This window comes from Mizuhopecten yessoensis, unplaced genomic scaffold (genome assembly GCF_002113885.1).
Source record: "Mizuhopecten yessoensis strain PY_sf001 unplaced genomic scaffold, ASM211388v2 scaffold9833, whole genome shotgun sequence".
Lineage (NCBI taxonomy): Eukaryota > Metazoa > Mollusca > Bivalvia > Pectinida > Pectinidae > Mizuhopecten > Mizuhopecten yessoensis.
Window position 1 is genome coordinate 34,563 of NW_018408245.1, and position 22,650 is coordinate 57,212.

Sequence of the window (22,650 nt, forward strand, 5' to 3'; positions counted from 1 at the left end):
TGTCAGACATACCCTATACGTGTCCTGTATGATCCGTGTTTGCTAGACCTACCCTATACGTGTCCTGTATGATCCGTGTTTGCTAGACCTACCCTATACGTGTCCTGTATTGTTAGACCTACCCTGTACGTGTCATGTATGATCCGTGTTTGGTAGACCTACCCGGCCTGTACGTGTCCTGTATGATCAGTGTTTGTATGTATGGTCCGTGTTTGGTAGACCTACCAGGCCTGTACGTGTCCTGTATGATTAGTGTTTGTTAGACCTACCCTGTATGTGTCCTGTATGATCAGTGTTTGCTAGACCTACCCTGTATGTGTCCTGTATGATCAGTGTTTGTTAGACCTACCCTACTGTATGATCCGTGTTTGTTAGACCTACCATGTACGTGTCCTGTATGATCCGTGTTTGTCAGACATACCCTATACGTGTCCTGTATGATCAGTGTTTGTTAGACCTACCCTATACGTGTCCTGTATGATCCGTGTTTGTCAGACCTACCCTGTACGTGTCCTGTATAATCCGTGTTTGTTAGAACTACCCTGTATGTGTTCTGTATGATCCGTGTTTGTTAGACCCACCCTGTACCTGTCATGTATGATCCGTGTTTGTTAGACCTACCCTGTACGTGTCCTGTATGATCCGTGTTTGTCAGGCCTGCCCTGTTCGTGTCCTGGATGATCCGTGTTTGTTAGACCTACCCTGTATGTGTCCTGTATGATCAGTGTTTGCTAGACCTACCCTGTACGTGTCCTGTATGATCCGTGTTTGTCAGACATACCCTATACGTGTCCTGTATGATCCGTATTTGTTAGACCTACCCTGTACCTGTCATGTATGGTCCGTGTTTGGTAGACCTACCCGGCCTGTACGTGTCCTGTATGATCAGTGTTTGTTAGACCTACCCGGCCTGTACGTGCCCTGTATGATCCTTGTTTGTCAGACCTACCCTATACGTGTCCTGTATGATCCGTGTTTGTTAGACCTACCCTGTATGTGTCCTGTATGTTCAGTGTTTGCTAGACCTACCCTGTACGTGTCCTGTATGATCAGCGTTTGTTAGACCTACCCGGCCTGTACGTGTCATGTATGATCCGTGTTTGTCCGACCTACCCTGTACGTGTCCTGTATGATCCGTGTTTGCTAGACCTACCCTGTATGTGTACGTGTCCTGTATGATCAGTGTTTGTTAGACCTCCCCGGCCTGTACGTGTCATGTATGATCCGTGTTTGTCCGGCCTACCCTGTACGTGTCCTGTATTATCCTTGTTTGTTAGACCTACCCTATACGTGTCCTGTATGTTCAGTGTTTGTTAGACCTACCCTGTACGGGTCCTGTATGATCAGTGTTTGTTAGACCTACCCTGTACGGGTCCTGTATGATCCGTGTTTGTTAGACCTACCCTGTACGTGTCCTCTATGATCCGTGTTTGTTAGACCTACCCTGTATGTGTCCTGTATGTTCAGTGTTTGCTAGACCTACCCTGTACGTGTCCTGTATGATCGCTAGACCTACCCTATACGTGTCCTGTATGATCTGTGTTTGTTAGACCCACCCTGTACGTGTCATGTATGATCAGTGTTTGTTAGAACTACGCTGTACGTGTCCTGTATGATCCGTGTTTGCTAGACCTACCCTGTACGTGTCCTGTATGATCCTTGTTTGTTAGACCTACCCTGTACGTGTCCTGTATGATCCGTGTTTGTCAGACATACCCTATACGTGTCCTGTATGATCCGTGTTTGTCAGACCTACCCTGTACGTGTCCTGTATGATCCGTGTTTGTCAGCCATACCCTATACGTGTCCTGTATGATCCGTATTTGTTAGACCTACCCTGCACCTGTCATGTATGGTCCGTGTTTGGTAGACCTACCCTATACGTGTCCTGTATGATCAGTGTTTGTTAGACCTACCCGGCCTGTACGTGTCATGTATGATCCGTGTTTGTCCGACCTACCCTGTACGTGTCCTGTATTATCCTTGTTTGTCAGACCTACCCTATACGTGTCCTGTATGATCCGTGTTTGTTAGACCTACCCTGTACGTGTCCTGTATGATCCGTGTTTGCTAGACCTACCCTGTATTTGTCCTGTATGATTTGTGTTTTTTAGACCTACCCGGCCTGTACGTGTCCTGTATGATCCGTGTTTGTCCGACCTACCCTGTATGTGTCCTGTATGATCAGTGTTTGTTAGACCTACCCTGTACGTGTCCTGTATGATCCGTGTTTGTCCGCCCTACCCTGTATGTGTCCTGTATGATCAGTGTTTGTTAGACCTACCCTGTCCGTGTCATGTATGATCCGTGTTTGTTAGACCTACCCTGTTCGTGTCCTGTATGATCCGTGTTTGCTAGACGTACCCCGTATTTGTCCTGTATGATCTGTGTTTGCTAGACCTACCCTGTATGTGTCCTGTATGATCAGTGTTTGTTAGACCTTCCCTGTTCGTGTCCTGTATGATCAGTGCTTGCTAGACCTACCCTGTATGTGTTCTGTATGATCAGTGTTTGTTAGACCTACCCTGTCCGTGTCCTGTATGATCCGTGTTTGCTAGACGTAACCCGTATTTGTCCTGTATGATCTGTGTTTGCTAGACCTACCCTGTACGTGTCCTGTATGATCCGTGTTTGTTAGACCTACTCTGTACGTGTCATGTATATCCGTGTTTGGTAGACCTACCCGGCTTGTACGTGTCCTGTATGATCAGTGTTTGTTAGACCTACCCTATACCTATCCTGTATAATCCGTGTTTGTTAGACCTACCCGGCCTGTACGTGTCATGTATGATCCTTGTTTGCCAGACCTACCCTGTACGTATCCTGTATGATCCTTGTTTGTCAGACCTACCCTGTATGTGTCCTGTATGATCAGTGTTTGTTAGAACTACGCTGTACGTGTCATGTATGATCCGTGTTTGCTAGACCTACCCTGTACGTGTCCTGTATGATCTGTGTTTGTTAGACCCACCCTGTACGTGTCATGTATGATCAGTGTTTGTTAGAACTACGCTGTACGTGTCCTGTATGATCCGTGTTTGCTAGACCTACCCTGTATTTGTCCTGTATGATCTGTGTTTGTTAGATCAGTGTTTGTTAGAACTACGCTGTACGTGTCATGTATGATCCGTGTTTGCTAGACCTACCCTGTATGTGTCCTGTATGATCCGTGTGATGTTGGAAGAATCCCTCAGATTGAGTTCCTGTGCGCTGGACTGTTGCCCGATTTCTTTAACAACCTTATTATAGGCATTAAAGGCTGTCCTTCCGACGGTAAACAGGAGGATTATTTTGTTTTCTTTGACTTTCTCTTTGATCTGACCGACGGACGGATAATCCTAGAAACGTAAATATGAATGTGTATTTAACCTGCAGTTGATGCGTAAAAGGTACAAAATAATAACGATGCACATATGTTTTACATACAGTTAATACACGTGTGTAGTACATAACACACAGGAGAAAGACGAGAAACGTTGGAACATGGCGCTTGATGTGATATTGTCAGGTTCGACACTGAAAAAAACATACTATTTGAATCAGATTATAAAATTATATAAAACCAATTAAAAGATGTGCGTGATGCTTCCTAAGCAAAACGTCGTGACATTACAATTGGGCAGACATCTTTTGTTACATGTATTACTGTTGTAATCTGTATATGTGTATGCCTGATGACCTGTGACATGGTGTACTGACTTGATCACGAGACTTGGTATACAGACCTGCTCTAGTGACTTGGTGTACAAATTGGTGACAGGATCTGTATGACACATTCCGTCGTTTGGCGTCACAATCCCTGCGAGCTGTAGAAAATATAAGAGTTTGATACTTATTAAATCAAGGTCACTGCTCAGACCTTGTCATTGGCTTTTTTTATTCGTTTTTGCTTGACGTCCTATTAACAGCTATGGTCATTGATGAGCCATGTTTCGGGTATTGGTGGTAAACAGGTAAACCTGCGGCCAGTATCTGAGGACTACCAAACATAGGCCTCGAACCCATGACTCAGTGGTGGAGGGCAAGTGAATGTAGACTGTAAAACGTCGTTCACATTCGGCCACCAAGGCTCCCGGTCCTTTGCAAAGAACTATTGTTAAATCTGTCTTAAATATACATCTTTATATAAAGAGCGAGCGGCATTTTACTAATGTTATGTCTGTAAATTACAATAGCGAACATATTCAAAACGACCATTCGATAGAAATGTGTAATGATCACCACACCAGCGTAAATTCGAATAGCAACTGCCAGAGGGAGAGAAGTTGACACTTCTTTTAATACCGATAGGTATAGCCGATGTAATGCCTTCATTAATTTATGCTACGATTGACCAATAAAAACTCTTATCCCCAGTCCCAAGATTAAAACATTGGTACGCAAACATCATTTTGCAAAATCAATAGTAGGCACCCAAAATATATTTCGGTATGCCAAATTCGAAATTTGGGTATGCATTATGATTGCTGCAAATACATAAATGATACTTCGATATTGTATAAGCAATATTATAAATGCGAAAATATGCAGAAAATGTTTTATTGTAGCGCACTCGTCGCAGCCTTATTTAGAGCTAAACTTATTTATGAAAACCTCTTGTAATTAAGGGTACGAATTTCTCATACCTTACTGTGCAGAGGCCATTTTCGCTTTGGTGTTAATAACGTTACAGCTGCCAATCACCAAGATTACCATCTCACATATTAAATAAAACATATAACCCCGTCACACATGATTCACTCTCCCATCAGACCCGGATGTGGTACTTACCCGTCCATCGCCGGCGAAGTGGTAGTCGCTGTCAGTGGCGTAGATAAGTAGACGCCGAGAGCGGTTCCTCCAGCCAATCAGTTTCTATAATATAGAATTATGTACAGGTGAGGTCATTTGGTGTATGTCTGTGTTTAACATTTTCTACTGAAGTGTGTATATGTTTTATCCCTCTCAACAAGCGTCACGAAACAACAAGTAGTTTAAAGTTACGTCAGAATGCTGACACGCATGACAGGTACATTTTCTTTCCGATCTGAAACTGGAATTATGCTATAAGTATTCCCTCCTGACATAACATGAATATTCAGATAAAAGCAGATCGCATTAATCGTGATAGGCTGTTTATAATGATTTGTGATGAATATAAGTTTATGTATAGCGTTATAGATCAGGTTCTTAGTTGTAGCTACGTACCGAGTAGCCAATATAATTGTTACTCTCTGATTTGACCATAGTTAACTGCAGTTGAAATCACTTACCGGGCAGACCATCACTTGCATCAAGCCGTCGAATCCTCCCTCCGGTGAGTCGTAGTTGGCACTGTCATTAGTGGCTTTCACTTGTCGCTGTAATAACAACATAACATCAGTAACTGTAACAACAAGCTTTTCAACATACATAGTTTCAATTTTAGGGAGTCTCTTGTCATATGTTGTAGTCGAGAAAGGTTTGAAAGGATAGGGAATAATTTACCTGAAGTTCTTGTTGCCATTATGATGTCGTACCTGTGTTGATAAAGATCACACCATTTAATGTTTAATAAAACGTTTTGAATCCTTTCTCATACATTACTGTTATATATCTGTTAAGCTTGTCCACTGGTTTATCAATGTCAGCAATGCACGATTTTTGTTCTGTGCCTGTGATCACAAACCTGACCGAGATTTTGATAAAACTACACAAAAATACAGTTCTTGTTTTCGTATTCCAGAACCTGCCTGTCCGATTTTGGTGAGACTATTCCAGTTTACATCAGATACAGCTACAACAAAGGTCGAATCTCGACAATATCCCAAAATCTTTGTTCACTTGGTGAGTGTTTAAACAAATGCATGCGGTTAATAACGTCACTATGAGTTAGTTAGCTTAAGATATGGCTAGCGTATGACTTCACCGAATAATGACCTACGTTTTCCTGAAGCCCCACGTCGAGTTGACGTCCTAGTCTCAGCCCTATGGTAAGGGCCAGTGTCTTGCCACAGTACCTTCGCGGATTGTTGCTTAACTCGGTCGCGCATCTATTATCTATTATGCTAGTCCTATATTAGGCATACCACTTTCATACCACCACCAGGGTATACGGTAATGTATGTGTGGGGTGCAACATGGTATAAGATAGTTCGATAACTTGTCTTTTCAATGGTCTTTAAAGTTACCATGCCAAACACTGAAAGTGTATTGGGTTCACAAATATAAGATTTCGATGACTTCTATTCATGTGAAGTTAAGCTTGCGAATATTTTCCTGTCGGCTACTTCTCTCACCAGAAGCTGATATGAGGCCATATTGACGTCATTCGCATGCAAACACAAATCCAACGAATGGCGACTATATCTCCGACTTGGTCAGAGGTGATGCTTACATAATAAACATGTACTGAGTGTCACATCAGCCGATTTGATTCCCACCTGTTAAACTTTTAGGAGTTAAGCGCATTCCATTTATCTAAGGCTTCATCGATATATACTTTCGCTTTACTGTGTCGTCGATTTGCTTCAAGCTTCTACCTATGTCTTGCCAATTCTGTCTATCTGCTTTGTCGACCACGTTAGATTCCTTTTAATTTTATACTTTGACACGTTCCACTTCCTGAGTGTAGTATTAACGGAACGTTAATTACTTTACCTATGTAAGAAATTCAATGCCAGATTATCCTTTTGATAAAGAGAGCGGCACGGTACATTTAAGTAAACGTTACTTGGTAACCGATTAAACATAATTATTTAAAAGGGACGTAACTCTTACAAATACATTGACAAAAAAACTCCAACAGTGACAAATCTTCACTCTCAACATATACGTGATATGTCAATTAATGACGTCAAAAAAAATCAAACATGATATGTCAATCAACGACGTCACAGAAATTAAAAACTTGATATCTCAATTAATGACACCAAAAAATTAAAACGTGATATGTCAATTAAAGACGTCAAAAAATGTCACAACCGATCACTGACATACCTTCGCACAACAAAAACAACTATTATGATTAGTATATATTATAAGTTTACCCGTTTTTTGTCAAAATAAGCAAAAACTTACCACAAATTCATCAATGTCTTTCGCCAGTTTCATGGAATGTTTGAAGTCATAAGGTGAAGCACAGGAACCCCCGAAGTCCGAGCAGGGATCCTCTAAACTAAAAGGCAAACGGATTAGTATTTACAGTGAAAAGGATATTTGAGGATGAGGTGCACATTAATTCTAACCCACGGTTAGCAAATATAACAAATGAGACACATAGGCCATGCATGTATCGCTCACATGTTACTTTTGTTTCTGAACTAATCTGCGACCATATCATGTATCTTATTGGCCCATACATATAGGGTCAATATATGTGCAACGGCAGAAATATCTAACGCGATTTGCATAAAACTGAATGGTAAACACCTACTGTTAGGGGAGTAGTGGGTGAATGGTAAACACCTACTGTTTGGGGAGAAGTGGGTGAATGGTAAACACCTACTGTTAGGGGGGATGAATGGTAAACGCCTACTGTTAGGGGAGTAGTGGGTGAATGGTATACACTCAGAGTTTGTGGAGTTAGGGGAGTAGTGGGTGAATGGTAAACCCCTACTTTTTTGGGAGTAGTGGGTGAATGGTAAACACCTACTTTTAGGGGAATAGTGGGTGAATGGTAAACACCTACTGTTAGGGGCGTAGTGGGTGAATGGTAAACACCTACTGTTTGTGGAGTAGTGGGTGAATGGTAAACAACTACTGTTAGGGGAGTAGTGGGTGAATGGTAAACATCTACTGTTTGGGGAGTAGTGGGTGAATGGTAAACACCTACTTTTAGGGGAATAGTGGGTGAATGGTAAACACCTACTGTTAGGGGAATAGTGGGTGAATGGTAAACACCTACTGTTAGGGGGGATGAATGGTAAACGCCTACTGTTAGGGGAGTAGTGGGTGAATGGTATACACTGAGTGTTTGTGGAGTTAGGGGAGTAGTGGGTGAATGGTAAACACTCAGGGTTTGTGGAGTAGTGGGTGAATGGTAAACACCTTCTGTTTGGGGAGTAGTGGGTGAATGGTAAACACCCACTGTTAGGGGAGTAGTGGGTGAATGGTAAACAACTACTGTTAGGGGAGTAGTGGGTGAATGGTATACACTGAGTGTTTGTGGAGTTAGGGGAGTAGTGGGTGAATGGTAAACACCTACATACATATAGGGTCAATATATGTGCAACGGCAGAAATATCTAACGCGATTTGCATAAAACTGAATGGTAAACACCTACTGTTAGGGGACTAGTGGGTGAATGGTAAACACTCAGTGTTTGTGGAGTAGTGGGTGAATGGTAAACAACTACTGATAGGGGAGTAGTGGGTGAATGGTAAACACCTACGGTTAGGGGAGTAGTGGGTGAATGGTAAACACCTACGGTTAGGGGAGTAGTGGGTGAATGGTAAACACCTACATACATATAGGGTCAATATATGTGCAACGGCAGAAATATCTAACGCGATTTGCATAAAACTGAATGGTAAACACCTACTGTTAGGGGACTAGTGGGTGAATGGTAAACACTCAGTGTTTGTGGAGTAGTGTGTAAATGGTAAACCCCTACTGTATGGGGAGTAGTGGGTAAATGGTGAACACTCAGTGTTTGTGGAGTAGTGGGTGAATGGTAAACACCCACTGTTAGGGGAGTAGTGGGTGAATGGTAAACACTCAGTGTTTGTGGAGTAGTGGGTGAATGGTAAACACCTACTGTTTGTGGAGTAGTGGGTGAATGGTAAACAACTACTGTTAGGGGAGTAGTGGGTGAATGGTAAACAACTACTGTTAGGGGAGTAGTGGGTGAATGGTATACACTGAGTGTTTGTGGAGTTAGGGGAGTAGTGGGTGAATGGTAAACACTCAGGGTTTGTGGAGTAGTGGGTGAATGGTAAACACCCACTGTTAGGGGAGTAGTGGGTGAATGGTAAACCCTCAGTGTTTGTGGAGTAGTGTGTAAATGGTAAACACCTACTGTATGGGGAGTAGTGGGTGAATGGTGAACACCCAGTGTTTGTGGAGTAGTGTGTAAATGGTAAACCCCTACTGTATGGGGAGTAGTGGGTAAATGGTGAACACTCAGTGTTTGTGGAGTAGTGGGTGAATGGTAAACAACTACTGATAGGGGAGTAGTGGGTGAATGGTAAACACCTACATACATATAGGGTCAATATATGTGCAACGGCAGAAATATCTAACGCGATTTGCATAAAACTGAATGGTAAACACCTACTGTTAGGGGACTAGTGGGTGAATGGTAAACACTCAGTGTTTGTGGAGTAGTGTGTAAATGGTAAACACCTACTGTATGGGGAGTAGTGGGTATATGGTGAACACTCAGTGTTTGTGGAGTAGTGGGTGAATGGTAAACACCCACTGTTAGGGGAGTAGTGGGTGAATGGTAAACACTCAGGGTTTGTGGAGTAGTGGGTGAATGGTAAACACCTTCTGTTTGGGGAGTAGAGGGTGAATGGTAAACACCTACTGTTTGGGGAGAAGTGGGTGAATGGTAAACACCTACTGTTAGGGGAGTAGTGGGTGAATGGTATACACTCAGTGTTTGTGGAGTAGTGGGTGAATGGTAAACACCTACTGTTAGGGGAGTAGTGGGTGAATGGTAAACACCTACTGTTAGGGGAGTAGTGGGTGAATGGTAAACACCTACTGTTAGGGGAGTAGTGGGTGAATGGTAAACACCTACTGTTAGGGGAGTAGTGGGTGAATGGTAAACACCTACTGTTAGGGGAGTAGTGGGTGAATGGTAAACACCTACTGTTAGGGGAGTAGTGGGTGAATGGTAAACACCTACTGTTAGGGGAGTAGTGGGTGAATGGTAAACACCTACTGTTAGGGGAGTAGTGGGTGAATGGTAAACACCTACTGTTAGGGGAGTAGTGGGTGAATGGTAAACACCTACTGTTAGGGGAGTAGTGGGTGAATGGTAAACACCTACTGTTAGGGGAGTAGTGGGTGAATGGTAAACACCTACTGTTAGGGGAGTAGTGGGTGAATGGTAAACACCTACTGTTAGGGGAGTAGTGGGTGAATGGTAAACACCTACTGTTAGGGGAGTAGTGGGTGAATGGTAAACACCTACTGTTAGGGGAGTAGTGGGTGAATGGTAAACACCTACTGTTAGGGGAGTAGTGGGTGAATGGTAAACACCTACTGTTAGGGGAGTAGTGGGTGAATGGTAAACACCTACTGTTAGGGGAGTAGTGGGTGAATGGTAAACACCTACTGTTAGGGGAGTAGTGGGTGAATGGTAAACACCTACTGTTAGGGGAGTAGTGGGTGAATGGTAAACACCTACTGTTAGGGGAGTAGTGGGTGAATGGTAAACACCTACTGTTAGGGGAGTAGTGGGTGAATGGTAAACACCTACTGTTAGGGGAGTAGTGGGTGAATGGTAAACACCTACTGTTAGGGGAGTAGTGGGTGAATGGTAAACACCTACTGTTAGGGGAGTAGTGGGTGAATGGTAAACACCTACTGTTAGGGGAGTAGTGGGTGAATGGTAAACACCTACTGTTAGGGGAGTAGTGGGTGAATGGTAAACACCTACTGTTAGGGGAGTAGTGGGTGAATGGTAAACACCTACTGTTAGGGGAGTAGTGGGTGAATGGTAAACACCTACTGTTAGGGGAGTAGTGGGTGAATGGTAAACACCTACTGTTAGGGGAGTAGTGGGTGAATGGTAAACACCTACTGTTAGGGGAGTAGTGGGTGAATGGTAAACACCTACTGTTAGGGGAGTAGTGGGTGAATGGTAAACACCTACTGTTAGGGGAGTAGTGGGTGAATGGTAAACACCTACTGTTAGGGGAGTAGTGGGTGAATGGTAAACACCTACTGTTAGGGGAGTAGTGGGTGAATGGTAAACACCTACTGTTAGGGGAGTAGTGGGTGAATGGTAAACACCTACTGTTAGGGGAGTAGTGGGTGAATGGTAAACACCTACTGTTAGGGGAGTAGTGGGTGAATGGTAAACACCTACTGTTAGGGGAGTAGTGGGTGAATGGTAAACACCTACTGTTAGGGGAGTAGTGGGTGAATGGTAAACACCTACTGTTAGGGGAGTAGTGGGTGAATGGTAAACACCTACTGTTAGGGGAGTAGTGGGTGAATGGTAAACACCTACTGTTAGGGGAGTAGTGGGTGAATGGTAAACACCTACTGTTAGGGGAGTAGTGGGTGAATGGTAAACACCTACTGTTAGGGGAGTAGTGGGTGAATGGTAAACACCTACTGTTAGGGGAGTAGTGGGTGAATGGTAAACACCTACTGTTAGGGGAGTAGTGGGTGAATGGTAAACACCTACTGTTAGGGGAGTAGTGGGTGAATGGTAAACACCTACTGTTAGGGGAGTAGTGGGTGAATGGTAAACACCTACTGTTAGGGGAGTAGTGGGTGAATGGTAAACACCTACTGTTAGGGGAGTAGTGGGTGAATGGTAAACACCTACTGTTAGGGGAGTAGTGGGTGAATGGTAAACACCTACTGTTAGGGGAGTAGTGGGTGAATGGTAAACACCTACTGTTAGGGGAGTAGTGGGTGAATGGTAAACACCTACTGTTAGGGGAGTAGTGGGTGAATGGTAAACACCTACTGTTAGGGGAGTAGTGGGTGAATGGTAAACACCTACTGTTAGGGGAGTAGTTGGTGAATGGTAAACACCTACTGTTAGGGGAGTAGTGGGTGAATGGTGAACACTCAGTGTTTGGGGAGTAGTGGGTGAATGGTAAACACCCATTGTTTGGGGAGTAGTGGGTGAATGGTAAACACCTACTGTTTTGGGAGTAGTAGATGATTGGAAAACTCCTACTGTTTGGGGAGGAGTTGGTGAATGGTAAACACTCAGTGTTTGGGGAGTAGTGGGTGAATGGTAAACACCCACTGTTTGGTGAGTAGAGGGTGAATGGTAAACACCTACGGTTTTGGGAGTAGTAGATGATTGGAAAACTCCTACTGTTTGGGGAGGAGTTGGTGAATGGTAAACACTCAGTGTTTGGGGAGGAGTGGGTGAATGGTAAACACCTACTGTTTTGGGAGTAGTAGATGATTGGAAAACACCCACTGTATGGGGAGGAGTGGTTGAATGGTACCCCTTACTACTGTTTGGTGGGTAGTGGGTGAATGGTGAACACTCAGTGTTTGGGGAGTAGTGGGTGAATGGTAAACACCCACTGTTTTGGGAGTAGTGGGTGAATGGTGAACACTCAGTGTTTGGGGAAGACAGGGTGACATGATACACGCTAAGTGTTCTGGGAGGCTCGTCTCGATTTTTTTAAACATCAGATCACTTGGTAAATTGTACACAAAACTCGTGCATAATTCAAGTTATAAATCAGAAGATTCTTCCTCTACTATATCAGTTAAATTAAATGAGTTTAAAAAACGGAAAAGCTCTCAGTTAATTTAACAATTCGCTATGACATGACTTGGAATATCTTAAATCAATAAATAAACTTAATTTATAATTAAATCACAGTCTGCTACTCCTGTATATCGATCTGAATATCTAAACAAGAGGCCAATAGGACCTGTATCGCTCACCTGGATATGTTTAAAGTACTTGATATGAGGTAAAGATATAGCACTCCATGGTAAGTACTGTATGTTCATATACATTTCAGAAAAATCCATCCAGTATTTCTGGATATAGCGAGAACAAACTTCAAACGTCAAAATCCAAGATGGTGGCCTGGTGGCCATCTTCTCTTAATGAATACAGCCTAACAGTAACAGGCATTGCTAGACAACTTGATGTTGACAAAATTGGGTTTAGATGTGATATGGAAATCAGCATGTAAACTAAGTGAAATACAATACTTGGCATGTCATCAAAGGATAAGAATTTGAAAATATTGGTAAATGTTCCCTTTGGGGCCCCGCACTAGCCCCTGGGGACCGGGCAAGAATCCTTATTTTACAATGTAATACCCTCATTCACCAAAGAAGATTCTGACTAAGTTTGAGTAATTTTCTGCTGAAAATGGATAAAATATACCCAAAGCTGTTATTTCCCTATATAAACTATAGTAAACTTTACCCGCTCCCCTGTTGATCTTTCTTTTTATGCACTGAAATTGAATGTAGTACCTCTGTGTCTGGAGAAGATTTTTGAAATATTGGTTAATTTTCCCTTCGCCCTCGCCCCAGGTGTTGGGGTAGGAATTCCAATTTTACAATTTTGTAGCCTCATTTACCAAGGATGATTCTGACTAAGTTTGAAAAAAATCCATCCACTGGTTCTTGAGAAGAAGATGAAAATGTAAAATGTTTACGCATAACGCACGATGACGGACGGAAAGCGATTAGAATAGGTCACTTGAGCAAAGCTCAGGTGACCTAAAAATTAAAGGTTTACCTCTATTTTCCATATTCGGACCCACCTCTCTGAGTCCCCTTGGCCTAAGGATGCTTTAGACTAAATTAGGATAAAATTCTTTATCCCTACGGTAGGAGAAGGATTTTAAATGTTTTACCTCTATTTCCCCTATTGGACCCAGCTCCTCTGCCCCTAGGGGGGCACATCCACCTTTTAAAGAAAAATGAGTGTCCTTGGCCTCAGGATGCTTCAGACTAAATAAGGGTAAAATCCCTTAATCCCTATGGTAGAAGAAGGATTTTAAAGGTTTTACCTCTATTTCCCCTTTTGGGCCCCGATCCTGTGCCCCCAGGGAGGCTACACCCACTGTTTATACAAAATCGAGTACCCTTGGCTCAAAGATGCTACAGACCAAATTTAGTTAAAAACCACTAAGCTGTTCAGGACAAGTAGCGTTTCAAAGGAAAAGTTGACGGACGGAAGACGGACGACCAAACTGCGCCATGGCAAGAGCTAAAAATATTCCTGGTAGCGGGATCTAATTTTAAATTGATGACCAGCTTTTTGTTAAAAGAATATAGACGAGTGAGCGTGCTGATTAGTATACATTTTAAATGTTATTAGTGTTATATATAAAGAATTACAAACAAAAAATGTTTTGGGAGCAGAGGGTAAATAGAAAACACAAAATGGTTTGGTAAGAATTGGGTAAATGGAAAACATATAATGTTTTGGTGAGAATTGGGTAAATGGAAAACACATACTGTTTTGGGGAGGAGTGGGTGAATGGTAAAAGTTCTTTTTCCATTGCTGTTCCATAACCGAATCTGTAGTCCTGTGTCATGTTCCCTACCGCTATGCCTAGAAAATATACAACACAGAATAGATGGGTATTAGTTACACAGTTAACAAATTAATGATATGAGGGACAATCATAACATACAAACACAGATGAGTGTACCATTAAGGTTTAATAATATATACAGTACTCCAAAATTAAATAACTCTGCATCATATAGCTGTCCTTTTCAGACTTATCGGTGATGCTAGGGTCCACAACTATCCAAACTGGTGCCAAGGGAAGGGTGTGAAACCTCTTAATTTACTAATTGTCAAGTTAAGAGGAGAACTAACCTATTTCCATTTTTTTTTTTAAATGGAAGTGTGTACATTATGAACCGCGCCACTCCTGAAAAAAGACAACTCGGCCATCCAGCTTACGGCAAAACTTGGCGACTAAACAAACGTGATAATTGTTAAGACTAAACACCAATATTTATAAATCCTTTGGTTTATACTGGATAGCAAACGTAGTTTAGATCATTTACTCAACTTATAATAATTCCTAAAAAATATCTAATGAGAAGACACCGATTTTACAATTTAGTATTTTGACAACAACAACAGTTACTGATATTGAAAATAATACTTTTTGTCATCCATACCATAAAGAATTCCAGCCACAATTTTGATAGTCGACCAGCAGAGTCCACCAAAAAGATTAATCATGGATATAAAGTAAAGTTAAGAGGCACCTATTTTAAACAGAGGGCCAAACACAACGAACAGTTACTGCACCATATGGTCATTTCGTCCATAGTAAAACCTTGTCTGTGGTACTAAAGTTCAAAGAAATAAAAAATGGCGTCAGTGTTCCAAAGCATATGTAGAGGATTACCGAAAGGTCAACAGCCAATAAAACCGTTGGTAACTTGACAAATGTACAAGTTTTGATTACAACAGAAAGATTACTTTTAAACTAGTTTTTTTTAATGTCGGTGGCACAAGAATAAATTCCACCTATGAGGAAGGCCAATTAGGAGTACAGCGTAAAACATTTACAACTGCTTTGTAACATCATCAATCTCCTTCGTTACGTCATCAATCTCCTTTGTTACGTCATCAATTTCATTATTGTCAACACTTAAATTGCTGTTCAAAAAACTGTTCGAAATAACTAAATAAAGCATAACTATACTCTACCAAGATGAAATATAGATAACTAATGATTATGAATATTTTAGCAAATAATGTTATGGTCCTATAACACACATTTCCATTGCTGACAAAGTTACATATAAAGCCCTGCCAGGCTCTATTAATTTTGTCATCAATAGCATTTGCTAAAACATTAATTGCCTAAAAAATAACTTGGAAGCCTTATGAAGTAAGGCAGTACTCAATCGATGATGAAAGGATCTTTGTATTTATATAACCAATCCCAAAAATAGCCACAGATCAACAAATTTACCTGTGTTGTATCGTAAAATGCTTGTTGGACCAATGGATGTGATAAACTGACATTGTGTTTTACAGAGATTCCATTACAAAATTTGCTATCACTTCATGTTGAATTAGTCTTTGTCAAGCTGGCATTCACATTGCTTATGAATGCCAACTGAAAGCTGTTTGAATACGTAAATTTCATTCAGAAATGGGAACTTTTCAAAATTCAGCATTAAGCCGAAAATGGTGTTGGTATAATATATGCAATAGCCTGTCCAGAGCGGGGCAGAGGTAACCAACGTTACAATTATGACGTCATAATAATGATGACATCAATAATCAGGCCATGATTCATAGCTGATATGAATGACACCTGAATACTGGAATATATAGTTAGCTCTAAAAATGTTATTTAAAAGTGTAATTCATTACCTGCGGGAATTGTACTCACATTTTCTGTACAGTGTATGCTTTTAATTCTGAGCAAGTGCAATCTCCCTCATAGAAATTTCAGAGAGTTGGCAAGTATGCACTAATTTAAACCTACCTATCTCTCCAGCCAGTGCGGCTAGAGCATCTCGGAATGCGATCATGGTGTTGGACGGGTCCGCCAGGAAGTACAGATCGACAGGGTAGTTCCGGGCCACACGGTATGTTATATTCCATGTAAACATATCGTCTGTAATAAACAATCAAGTGTGTACTGAACAAAACAGTAGATATATAAACAATGTCTTTCAGATAATATCTCTCTTGTCTTAAATAATAAGGAAAATATACACTGTGATAATAATAATAATGCGACCAGATCAGTGACCGCACCAGTAAGACAGAGGTAAATGAAACCGCAACATTAGGACTGATCTATGTGGCTTTTCGCTTGGATTGAGGATAATCTTATCTTACCAGTGGGAATGAGGTAAATTTGCCATAACAGTGGGATTGCAGTGATCGTAATCTGCGAAAGGGTGTGAGGCAATATAAACCTTGAGTTCGGACTAAGGTCAATGTTACAATACCACTTCGATTGAATTACATATTACCTTTCAATGGAATTTGAGTAGAAGCTACCGTACCGGCGGATTTGAGGTAAATGTAAATTTGATAATGGGTCATATAGTCTCAGAACAGAGAAAATGCTTCCGATTCACTGTACACAAATTCAATGCACTGTTTTTGGTTTTTGGATCGTTATAGAAATATTTTTCAATTATTTGTGTGAAGGAAATGAAATTTATCCAAAATGAAACACCTGTTGTTTTTCTCTGTTTATTGAGATCCATCCATATATTCCAGGGGTGTAGAGAACGAAAGTGAGCGTAACCCCTGGATATCGAGGATGATTGAGACATTGATAAGTTTGTGTAAAAAAAATTATTAGCGAAAGTTCATAGTATATTTTTTCGGGCACCTGAGCGTGATATTTAGGGTCATATCATAATTCACAGAATTATGTTGGCATGACTAAAATTATCTCGCGAAAATGTCTCAAGATCGATTTCCAGCTCGCCACAAATGTGTGTTGAATAATTGAAAAAAAAATCTGTTAGGATCTCGTCATGAGCAAAATTAAAGCAAAATGGTGCGGTTTTTTTGGAAGAACATTAAGTGAAAGTAATTGTGGGCAGAGGCTAATTGACAGAGGTAAAATGTAGATGTAGCCTATTCAGTTTAAACTTAGCATTGGGAGGAGGCTAAATACTCTTAACAGTAGGATAAGTATGACGGTAATGTTTCCATGGGATGTGTGGGAAATATAAACCTAAGAGTGGTAATTAGGTAAGGTTACGATACTATTAGACTTTAAGTAAATATTTGCCAGTAGGACTGAGGTAAATGGGAGTTTTGCAGTCAGATTGAGATCAATGTTACCATACCATTGAGTTTGAGGTAAGTGTATAATTAAGTTTGTAGTGAAAATGAGCTAAATTTAACATGACTTGTGGGTACAAGGTAAATGTCTCCTCGCCAGCAGGTTGGATTGGGGTAAATGTTACCATACCATTGGGATTAAGGTAAACTCGGACATGCTGTGGTTGCAGCTGGATCGCATCAGACAGTTCATCGCCCGTTCGGTCTTGTACACCTTTATTCTGAAAATTACAAAAATGGAGACATTATTGTGTATTTTTATTTTCACTGAAATTCAATTCGATGAACCAACTAAAACCAGTCTGGTTGATTTACTAATTTTGAGAAATTCTCTTAAACATGTTATCTCTTGCTGACATCAATTATAATGTCATGTCAACAATTGAACTGGAAAAAATACAAATCAACATTTCTCAACAATTATGATATGAAGCTATTTCAAGTGCATTTCATAGTAAGTTATAACCCAATCCAAAAGAGGCATATTATTACTTGACAGTATGATTAAATCAAAATCCGCAAAGGAAGCATGATGTCTAAACCGATTCGGAAAAAAAAATGAAATATCAAAATCAAGGGGGAAGATTTCTTGAATTCCCCCCACAGAAAACCGAAGTTTAGTTGTTCAATCTTAACACTGTTATGTTATGATGACCCTAAGTCAGATGACTTTATAAACACTATGTGAAATGTTGCTTTTAATTTACCTTGATCATTCTTATTTCCTGACGTTTTTTACTTTTGATATCAGAGCAATTGTTCCTGGTCAGTTCCTCTCGAGATCCACACCGACTTCCATTGTATCCCTGAAGATTAGAGGTGAGAGGTCAATAACATTGTACGTCATAATACGTCAATCAATTTCGGTAAAGATGAAAGGTCAAAGGAAATAATTATGTTATATATTAGATCAATAATCCGGAAAATAAATTTTTTAGCGTAGAGGTGATAAGTAATTTTTAATATTTATTACATAAATCATCTGAAAAGAGGTGAGGGTCAATGGGAATACATGTTGGGAAGATTGATAAACTTTGGTAGAAGTTTAAGGTAGATAGTAATATATCCTATTATATTAATTATCTGGGTTGAGAGAGGTGACAGGTCAGCAAGAAAGTAGATTTAGAAGTTCAATCAGCACGAGAATAGATGAAAGTTCAATGAAAATGAATATTATTATAACAATCAGCTGGAATTACCTGATGTATTGAAGACTTGGTCAGATAAGACATAGCATCATTGCGAGTTTTTTGTAAAAAGCAAACATATAGATAATAGAGACAAAATTCTGGTGTTAGACAGAAAAATATAGTGCAAGATACAAAACTATGAGATAAGGAAGTAACTATTGAGCAATAAAGATTTCAAGGGAGATACCAGAACTTGTAATAAGGAAGATATTAATGGTGTTAATAGCCGGATACATGTGAGAACGCTATCCTGTAAAGGAGATACTTTTATCATGTAGATAATTATGATAGGGGGTTGCTATACTATTTTCTGGATCACTTCGATGAACATACAGTTCTATTGTGTAGGCTAATGAGGTTGTGAGAAAACAATGGTATTGTAAAGACAAACTGAAGAGTATCAAAATAAAGGAATGGACGGTGATGCCTACCTCTTGAGCACACCAGTGACAGTTGGTGCCATTGATCACACAGTCACCACATCTCCGTCCATTACAGCTCCGCTGACCATCAATCACTACAATAAAACGAATAGTTTAGGGTAGATAAATACCCTTACTAACAGTGTAATATAGGGGAGACAACTGATGTAACAAACTACTTTAACATAACATGTTACGTAGCCCAGTAGGGTAGATAATTTATATAACACAATGTGTAGTATTGGCGATATAACTTATATAACATACCGTGTAGTGTAGGGGAGATATAACTTATATAACATACCGTGTATTGTAGGGGAGATAACTTATATAACATAATGTGTATTATTGGAGAGATAACATATATAACATGATGTGTATTATTGGAGAAATAACTTAAATAGCATACTGTGTAGTGTAGGGGAGATATAACTTATATAACATACCGTGTAGTGTAGAGGAGATATAACTTATATAACATAATGTGTATTATTGGAGAGATAACTCATATAACATAATGTGTATTATTGGAGATATAACTTATATAACATACCGTGGAGTGTAGGGGAGATAACTTATATAACATACCGTGGAGTGTAGGGGAGATATAACTTAAATAACATACCGTGTAGTGTAGGGGAGAGATAACTTATATAACATGATGTGTATTATTGGAGAAATAACTTATATAACATACCGTGTAGTGTAGGGGAGATATAACTTATATAACATAACGTGTATTGTAGGGGAGATAACTTATATAACATAATGTGTATTATTGGAGAGATAACATATATAACATAATGTGTATTATTGGAGAAATAACTTAAATAACATACTGTGTAGTGTAGGGGAGATATAACTTATATAACATACCGTGTAGTGTAGAGGAGATATAACTTATATAACATAATGTGTATTATTGGAGAGATAACTCATATAACATAATGTGTACTATTGGAGATATAACTTATATAACATACCGTGGAGTGTAGGGGAGATAACTTATATAGCATACCGTGGAGTGTAGGGGAGATATAACTAATATAGCATACTGTGAAGTGCAGGGGAGATAACTTATATAACATAATGTGTATTATTGGAGAGATAACTCATATAACATAATGTGTATTATTGGAGAAATAACTTAAATAACATACTGTGTAGTGTAGGGGAGATATAACTTATATAACATACCGTGTAGTGTAGAGGAGATATAACTTATATAACATACCGTGTAGTGTAGGGGAGATAACTTACATAACATATCGTGTAGTGTAGGGGATATATAACTTATATAACATACCGTGTAGTGTAGGGGATATATAACTCATTTAACATACCGTGGAGTGTAGGGGAGATAACTTACATAACATACCGTGTAGTGTAGGGGAGATAACCTATATAACATACCGTGTAGTGTAGGGTATATAGAACTCATATAACATAATGTGTATTATTGGAGATATAACTTAAATAACATAGCGTGGAGTGTAGGGGAGATAACTTATATAACATAATGTGTATTATTTGAGAGATAACTCATATAACATAATGTGTATTATTGGAGATATAACTTATATAAAATACCGTGTTATGTATGGAGATATAACTTATATAACATACCGTGTAGTGTAGGGGAGATATAAGTTATATAACATACCGTGTATTGTAGGGGAGATAACTTATATAACATACCGTGGAGTGTAGGGGAGATAACTTATACAACATACCGTGAAGTGAAGGGGATATAACTTATATAACATACCGTGTAGTGTAGAGGAGATATAACTTATATAACATACCGTGTAGTGTAGAGGAGATAACTTATATAACATACCGTGTAGTGTAGGGGATATATAACTCATATAACATACCGTGTAGTGTAGGGGATATATAACTCATTTAACATACCGTGGAATGTAGGGGAGATAACTTACATAACATACCGTGGAGTGTAGGGGAGATAACTTATATAACATAATGTGTATAAGTTATCTCCCCTACACTCCACGGTATGTTATGTAGGGGAGATAACTTACATAAAATACCCTGGAGTGTAGGGGAGATAACTTACAAAACATACCGTGTAGTGTAGAGGAGATATCACTTATATAACATACCGTGTAGTGTTGGGGTGATAACTTACATAACATACCGTGTAGTGTAGGGGTGATATAACTCATTTAACATACCGTGGAGCGTAGGGGAGATAACTTACATAACATACCGTGTAGTGTAGGGGACATATAACTCATATAACATACCGTGTAGTGTAGGGGATATATCACTCATATAACATACCGTGTAGTGTAGGGGATATATCACTCATATAACATACCGTGTAGTGTAGAGGAGATATAACTTATATAACATAATGTGTATTATTTGAGAGATAACTCATATAACGTAATGTGTATTATTGGAGATATGACTTATATAAAATACTGTGTTATGTATGGAGATATAACTTATATAACATAATGTGTATAAGTTATCTCCCCTACACTCCACGCTATGTTATTTAAGTTATATCTCCAAGAATACACATTATGTTATATGAGTTACCTCTCAAATAATACACATTATGTTATATAAGTTATATCTCCCCTACCCTACACAGTATGTTATTTAAGTTATTTCTCCAATAATAAACATTATGTTATATGAGTTATCTCTCAAATAATACACATTATTTGAGAGATAACTCATATAACATAATGTGTATTATTGGAGATATGACTTATATAAAATACCGTGTTATGTATGGAGATATAACTTATATAACATACCGTGTAGTGTATGAGAGATATAACTTATATAACATACCGTGTATTGTAGGGGAGATAACTTATATAACATACCGTGGAGTGTAGGGGAGATAACTTATATAGCATAATGTGTATTATTGGAGATGTAACTTATATAACACACCGTGGAGTGTAGGGGAGATAACTTATATAACATACCGTGAAGTGAAGGGGATATATAACTTATATAACATACCGTGTAGTGTAGGGGAGATAACTTACATAACATACCGTGTGGTGTAGGGGATATATAACTTATATAACATACCGTGTAGTGGATGAGAGATATAACTTATATAACATACCGTGTAGTGTTGGGGAGATAACTTACATAACATACCGTGTAGTGCAGGGGAGGTAACCTATATAACATACCGTGTAGTGTAGGGGAGATAACTTACATAACATACCGTGTAGTGTAGGGGAGGTAACCTATATAACATACCGTGTAGTGTAGGGGATATATAACTCATTTAACATACCGTGGAGTGTAGGGGAGATAACTTATATAACATACCGTGAAGTGTTACAGAGATAACTTATATAACAAACGGTGTAGTGTAGGGGAGATAACTTATATAACATAATGATTAGTGTAGGGGAGATAACTTATATAACAAACGGTGTAGTGTAGGGGAGATAACTTATATAACATAATGTTTAGTGTAGGGGAGATTACTTAAATAACATTCCGTGAAGTGTAGGTTAGTTAACTGTGTAACAGACTGTACCGTGTCAGAACGGTGTATAGTTAAGGAGATATAAAGCCGAATATCGGAGTTATACTCGGTGTTCAG

At 39.5% G+C, this 22,650-nt stretch overlaps 1 protein-coding gene across 1 annotated transcript in view; it reads right to left on the bottom strand.

Annotated features, from left to right (window-relative positions):
• Window positions 1-22,650, bottom strand: part of LOC110458808 (integrin beta-6-like) — a 42,886-nt gene that overhangs the window by 16,348 nt on the left and 3,888 nt on the right. Inside the window, exons 2-11 of the mRNA XM_021510724.1 lie at window positions 19,053-19,138; window positions 18,139-18,237; window positions 17,562-17,652; window positions 16,107-16,238; window positions 14,098-14,194; window positions 7,039-7,135; window positions 5,253-5,339; window positions 4,771-4,854; window positions 3,726-3,806; window positions 3,147-3,338 (exon numbers count right to left, since the gene is read on the bottom strand). Coding sequence (XP_021366399.1) covers window positions 3,147-3,338; window positions 3,726-3,806; window positions 4,771-4,854; window positions 5,253-5,339; window positions 7,039-7,135; window positions 14,098-14,194; window positions 16,107-16,238; window positions 17,562-17,652; window positions 18,139-18,237; window positions 19,053-19,138 — 1,046 coding nt within the window. The remainder of the gene's footprint in view (window positions 1-3,146; window positions 3,339-3,725; window positions 3,807-4,770; window positions 4,855-5,252; window positions 5,340-7,038; window positions 7,136-14,097; window positions 14,195-16,106; window positions 16,239-17,561; window positions 17,653-18,138; window positions 18,238-19,052; window positions 19,139-22,650) is intronic.